Genomic DNA, 6,000 nt, shown 5'->3' on the forward strand with positions numbered 1-6,000 from the left:
GCTGGTGTCCCGATAACCTTGGGTCATCCTCCCTGTCGCCTACCACAACGTCTCACTCGTTGCCCGTGAGCGGGCCCGCATGTTGCAGCCGCTCACCCACAATCCATCTCGACCGCCTCCCGAGCTACAGCACGATTTTGTGACCTGGGATGCGGTCGACTCTACGATGACAGAGCCCGAGCCGCCAGAACACGACAAGGCGTGCGATCGAAGGCTGCGCCCTTCGGACTTCCTGCGTCACAGTAGTCGCACACACACCGAGCGTGCGATCTCACAGTCGCACACGCTCTCCCCGGCGCCCTCTCCGCACGAATAACAGCGGTCCCCTGCCCTTCTCCCCCCCCCGCCATCCCGCGCGGCCGCGTCACGTCTTCGTCCTGATCAGCCCCGCCATGAGGTCGAAGCTGTTCCCGTCCGGCTGCAGGTCCACGTGCTCCGCGCCCTGCCCCGCGGCGGACCACGCGTCGCGCTCGGGCAGCGTGCGCAGCAGGCCGTGCTCGGGCGTGATGCCCACGATGCGCACCTTGCGCGGCGGCGCCACCGTCGTCAGCGTCACCTGCTGGTCCCTGCGCGGCCGCCCCGCAAAAGATGCAAGTCAGCATACGCGACGCAACACAGAGTGCTCGGGAGAGGAGGAGGACGGAGGGAGGGAGGGTGGAGGAAGGGAGCGGGGAGCACGGGGAAAGAGGAGACGCACGAGTGCAGCCAGCGCTCGAGGTAGAGGTCCATGAAGGGCTCGAAGGAGCCGCGCTCGCGCACGAACTCGGCCCACATGCGCTCGAAGCGCGCCGTGATCGCCGCGAGGGTGCGCTCCATCGTCGGGGGCGGGGGCCGCCCGAGCCAGCGTCCGGGAGGAGCTGGGCGAGGGAGGTGATCGGGGGTGGGTTGAGGACGTTCAGGCCGCACCCTGCGGACAGGCAGCATGCACGCATGAACGTGTGAACGTCATGTTCATCCACGCACGATGGAAGGTGGGCGTGGAGGTGAGTGTGAGACGACGGGAGCGGAGGGCAGAGGACGCACCGACGACGAGCTCGACCTTGCCCGCGCCGAAGCTCGTGTTGACGAGTATCCCCCCGATCTTCTTCCGCTCGCCGTCGGGCGTGATCGCGTACAGGTCGTTCGGCCACTTGATGCGCACCCTCGACCCCGCCTCCTCGCCGAGCACACCATCCGTGCGGCACGCCTCGGCGACTGCGAGCGCGAAGAGGTACTGCACGAAGACGATCTTCGTCGCGGGGAGCGCGGAGAGCGGCGCGCGGAGCAGCAGCGAGAACTGGAGGCACCCCGGGGGTGAAAGCCAGACGTTCCCCCCGCGGCCGCGGCCTGTCAGCTGTGCGGAGGCGAGGGACAGGAGAGGCGTCGGGAGGGAGGTGAGCAGGCGGATGTTCCTACCGTTCTGTATGAGTACACGCATTGCATGGAAGTGAGAAAGATACACCGACTTGTCGAGCATCGTCTGCGTGCTCGTCACGACCTCCCCGTAGAGCAGCGCCTCGCCAACGCCCCACGCACCATCCGGGTAGTTCTCTGGGCACCCGCGCTCCCCCCTCGCGTTCCTCAGCTCCTCGTAGTATGTCTCGATCCTGAACTTCGGGGTCAACTCCTGCGGCGCGGTCATCCCGTCCTTGTACACAACGATATGCTTCGGGTTCCACGTCGCAGGGTCCTCGCCCAACGTCTTCGTAGCCTCGCGCTGCTCCGCAAAGACGCGCGCAGCTTCCTGCTGGGGGTGGAAGAGGAAGGTGTCGTTACTGTCTTTGAACTCGTACGGGGCGGCGGCAGCGAGTTCGGGCACTTCGAGTGCACGAAGGATCGTCTCCACAACACCTATGCGCCACGGCGCGCTGCTGAGGATCTGGGGCGTCGGGCGGGCAACAGCACCATTGTCGCTTTCTCCTGCTGCCGAGGGCGACGGCAGGCGCAAGCCCAACAAATCGAGCGTGCGCCGTAGAGCCTGGAGGCGTGCCTTGTCCCGCGCGGGGTCAGACGCGAGAGGAGCCTCGAGATGTGCGCCCCAGAATGCCGCGACCCCGCGCCCGATGCGCGCCTTGATAGCGACAACGCACGAGTCCTCGGTCGGGTCGTATTGCGCGAGGAACTCGACGCCTTTCGCCGAGAGGGCTGCCTCAGGGAGGGTCGGGAGGTCCACCCCGCCCGCGCTCTGGACACCATCGAGCTGTGCGCCATCTACGAGGCGTATCGCAGGTGCGTCGACGATCCCCTCGGTCACCGGTGCAAGCGAGAAAGCGAGCCCAACATCGCCATCCTCGAGCGTGAGCTTCGGCCGCGGGGCAGACGCGGGCGTCGGGCTGACGTCGGAGATGCTCACGCCGGCGACCTGCGCCGACAGCGCCAGCGCGGTCGGGATCTTCGAAGGGTCGACGCGCACCGCGTTGCCCAGCGAGAGGAGCTTCCCGCCCCCGCGGACGTAGTTCTGGACGTCTTTGGCCGCGGCAGCGGAGAACGCGCCCGCTCCGCTTTGGCTTTGGAAGGGGGGGATGATGAGGAGCGCGCAGGACGCAGGCCAGGGCTGGGTAGGTAGGGCTTTTGCATCGAGCGTTTGGACGGCGTAGTTTGGGGTGAGGAGGGTGCGGAGGGAGGTGAGGGTGTGCGAGAGGGAGGGCGAGGAGGTGTCGGGGCCAGTGTAGACGAGGACGTTCATGGGTGTGATGTGCCTCTGATTTAGACGATGAGGTATTAAGTTGCGAGGAGGAGTGCGAGGCGGCCTCGAGAGGGCGCGGAGCGGAGATCGAGCAAGGTCGTCTGGAAGAAGCGATGCCGTACGATGAGCCAGATGAGGACTCAGAGGGTAGTGGGGCGAGACAGAGCCGTGTCCACCATCTACAACCCACTCACAAAGGTTGCCAGTAAAGTTCGAGTATCCGAAAACAATGTACCCACCGGACTTCGTCTTCCTCGCGATCGTCAGTCCGAAAGGGAGTCGTAACGGCGCAGGCTATAGAGCCTTGTAGATTGTACCTGCGGTGACGAGGAATCGCGTCCGCTAGCCTGTGCCAATCGTGCTGTTATATGTGCGCTATTCCACAGGCATGCGCCCACAGCATTTACAGAGTTGGATGATCGTGAGTTGTTGGTCGGAGGAGGTAAGGAGGAGGCCGCCAGCGCGTCGCGTGATCGGACTGCCCGATCTCGGAGTATCGTTCCAGGTCGGTAAGTTAGCCTTGTACTTACGTCTTGCATGAGTCGTCATCGTGCATACTTCAGGCTTAACAGAGGCTGCCTCGCGCGTCGTCGCAGCCCGAGTACATACGAGCAGCCGGTATCAGCTCGGGCTCCCAGCCACCAATACAATACAGCCATAACATACACTATCCGTACTGTCCAATCGAGGCACACGGCCACGCCCCATACATCCAGCTCCTCCCTCCGCCACATCGGCCTCTCCTCTTCGTGCCATTTTCTCAATTACTAGACGGGCCCATCGACTGGCATGCCTGGTACCTTCTCCCCAAACGCCGCGTTCGTCGTCCCCGTGGATGCTGGGGATCTCTGCGTGTCCTGTGGCGACGGCGACGGCGAATGCGAGTCCTCACCAACGTCGACGATGATGACCGTGTCGTACCTATCGCTGCCCTCGTTCTTCCCTTGCGCGTTCGCGCTCACTCTCACGCCCTCGTATGTCTCCGTCTGGGCGGAGCTTTGTATGATGTTTGCGGCAGGGGATGCATATGTATGAAGGGGCCGGGACGTGGGCTTGCGGCCGCGGGCGCGCCCAAGGGAGAGCTGGGCGCGAGCGTCGGCGTAGACGGAGGCGAGGGCGAGGCGGGCGCCGTCCGTGCGCGCTCGAAAGGCGAACTGGGTAAAGAGGTAGGTAGCGAGGGTAGATAGCGTGAGATTGAAGGAGACGAAGGCGAAGAAGATGAGCGTGCAAGCGAGCCAGAAGCCTGTATGTGTGCGAGAATATGAGGGATGGGGGACAGCATGAGTACAGGAGACGAGGGTGAGCTGCTCACCGAAAAAACTTATAGCGCTAGAGGCAAAGAGGATAGCACCAGCAAGCGCGACGAATATCGAGGTCGCAACGATGAATACTGAGAATCCTCTGAGGGATGATGAGCCCTGCCGGTGTATAAACGAGTATTGCATGGTGCCTTACATGAACGAGAGGACGGGCAAGATGCTGAGCGCAAGATAGAACGCTATAAATGTCTATTCAAGCCGGAAATTAGCCCAGTTGCGGCCGCATGGGGTGGTGCGTAAGCAACTCACTGAGCGAATGGGTCGTTTGTGAAACGCAACAGAAACATAGTCCAAGACGGGACGCACTACGTCCTGCTCAAAGCTAGTCGCAGGTGTGTCGTTCTCGTCCGTCAGAGCGTGAAATTGGACGTCTGAAGAACGCACCGTCCAAAAGTCTGTCTCACCGCGGACGCGCTTTTCTCGAAGTAGTCCGCCAAGAGATCCTCCTCGCCCTCCTCGTCCACGTCTTTTTCGTATTTCGCAATCGGCATTTCATCCGCCTCCATGTGCGTCCCAGGATTTAATTGATGGAGCCTGCAGGTGGGATATGAATGAAGCAGAGGAGAGGAAGCAAAGTGAGAGTCTACTGCGGGTGACAGTCGACATGAGCAAGCCATGGACATTACAGACCCCGGGCCGCCGGACCCGAGACCGAGCGCGCCCCGCCTCAGCTCGCGACTCCGTGACCGCGACGACTTGCCCATCGACTACGACAACCGGGCTTCATATGTTTCCGCGCTGCATCCTATATCGTTTCTCTTAGGCCGCGGTCGCAGCGCATAAATCTGCAAGCTCCTTGAATGCCTAGAGCAAGCACTCCACATTGAACTGTAGAATCTGAATCCCGCTGGCCACATCATAGGACGTCCTTGTTAAAAAGGAGGAATGAATTGAGGCATGAACGTAGGTCTTTCCAACGCTGAACGCATATGCGTGACACAAATCTGCTGTCCACATCGGCTTGCAAGAAGGGTTTAGCGAAGACAATAACTTATATATGACGTCCTTCGGACACGGCAGTGAGAGCTTAGCGTCCGGAGTTAGTGTGCATTATTTGTTGTATGCGAGGCGCTCCATGTTGTCAAGAGACAGCCATTTCTAAATTGGTGCGACTCTTTGAGACCTCTGCCAAAACTCAATGATAACCCCGGAAGCTTGCTTGGAGGAGGCTTCACGGCTCACCTTCGCCCATTCAGGTACCGCGTTATTCACTCACTTGCGAGCCTGCGAGAAATGATATCTTCCTTGGTAACCCTCGCTCCTTTCGAGACCGCGAACGAGGGCTCTCGGCCCCAGGATGAGTGAAGCATAAGCTCGTTGTATACGATAAATATGTCAGATCAAGGTAGCTACACATCTACATACCCACAGCAAGTGACGTCTGTCTCGTTGTCACCTTTGACCGACGATGCAAGATTCCACGAGCACCAATAAATACAATTATAAGACTGCTAAGAAGCCTCACGAATCCCCCGCCTAAGACTGATCCTCCTCATTGTCCTCGACATCATCCTCCTGAAACGAGATATGAGCGCCCATTGACGCGATGAATCCCTCCGGGTTATCAGATGCATGGGACTGGAAGGCGAGCTCCGACACCTGTGACAATGAGCGAGAGGAACCTGCCAGCCTCCGCTTGACCTGTTGCAGGTTGATGAGGAACCTCCAAGTGAGGACGGCGGTTAACCTATGACGACGGTGTCAGTATCTTTTCGGGATGCAGCGGCAAGCGTGCACGTACGGTTCCTCAACATTGAGCATGCTACTCATTGTTTCGTTTGTACCGATGCTTGCCACCTGACAAGTGTGAGTTATAAAACGTCCATATTCAACCAATACTGTTGAACCCGGGGGGCGAAGGCCTCTCCCACGGGTGGCAACGACAGCGGATAGCCTGCAACTCACCTAGAAGGGTTGTTGGTTATAAGAGGCTTGTTAGAGCGATGAGAGGAGACGTTCGAGTGAACTGAACTGTAGATTGGGGGTACAGAGGTCCCCTATATATACTACTGTACA

General features: G+C 60.1%; 3 protein-coding genes across 3 annotated transcripts; all 3 read right to left on the reverse strand.

Moving 5' to 3' along the window:
- Positions 1 to 885: 885 nt before the first annotated feature.
- DICSQDRAFT_136396 (uncharacterized protein) lies at positions 886 to 3,089 on the reverse strand. Its single transcript, XM_007365511.1, has 2 exons — positions 1,446 to 3,089; positions 886 to 1,391 (listed from the first exon to the last, which is right to left on the reverse strand). Exons 1-2 carry the CDS (start codon positions 2,663 to 2,665, stop codon positions 896 to 898), a joined length of 1,716 nt encoding a protein of 571 aa, XP_007365573.1. The 5' UTR covers positions 2,666 to 3,089; the 3' UTR covers positions 886 to 895.
- Positions 3,090 to 3,251: 162 nt separating this feature from the next.
- Positions 3,252 to 4,573, reverse strand: DICSQDRAFT_136397 (uncharacterized protein). The gene is made up of 5 exons (XM_007365512.1): positions 4,369 to 4,573; positions 4,234 to 4,306; positions 4,121 to 4,173; positions 3,978 to 4,066; positions 3,252 to 3,908 (listed from the first exon to the last, which is right to left on the reverse strand). Exons 1-5 carry the CDS (start codon positions 4,473 to 4,475, stop codon positions 3,433 to 3,435), a joined length of 798 nt encoding a protein of 265 aa, XP_007365574.1. The 5' UTR covers positions 4,476 to 4,573; the 3' UTR covers positions 3,252 to 3,432.
- Positions 4,574 to 5,460: 887 nt separating this feature from the next.
- Positions 5,461 to 5,754, reverse strand: DICSQDRAFT_169889 (uncharacterized protein; the record flags this gene model as incomplete). The annotated part of the gene is made up of 2 exons (XM_007365513.1): positions 5,461 to 5,671; positions 5,726 to 5,754. 2 exons carry the CDS (start codon positions 5,752 to 5,754, stop codon positions 5,461 to 5,463), a joined length of 240 nt encoding a protein of 79 aa, XP_007365575.1.
- Positions 5,755 to 6,000: the final 246 nt, after the last annotated feature.

This window comes from Dichomitus squalens, assembly GCF_000275845.1.
Source record: "Dichomitus squalens LYAD-421 SS1 unplaced genomic scaffold DICSQscaffold_12, whole genome shotgun sequence".
NCBI lineage: Eukaryota > Fungi > Basidiomycota > Agaricomycetes > Polyporales > Polyporaceae > Dichomitus > Dichomitus squalens.

Excerpts from the sequence above, each read along its gene's own strand:
- DICSQDRAFT_136396 (XM_007365511.1), bottom strand. The coding sequence starts at position 2,665 with ATGAACGTCCTCGTCTACACTGGCCCCGACACCTCCTCGCCCTCCCTC. Across the intron at positions 1,392-1,445 it reads ACGCAGACGATGCTCGACAA|GAACATCCGCCTGCTCACCT; the intron begins GTCGGTGTATCT and ends ACAGAACGGTAG.
- DICSQDRAFT_136397 (XM_007365512.1), bottom strand. The coding sequence starts at position 4,475 with ATGCCGATTGCGAAATACGAAAAAGACGTGGACGAGGAGGGCGAGGAG. Across the intron at positions 4,307-4,368 it reads GTGAGACAGACTTTTGGACG|CTTTGAGCAGGACGTAGTGC; the intron begins GTGCGTTCTTCA and ends ACCTGCGACTAG. Across the intron at positions 4,174-4,233 it reads ACAAACGACCCATTCGCTCA|ACATTTATAGCGTTCTATCT; the intron begins GTGAGTTGCTTA and ends CGGCTTGAATAG.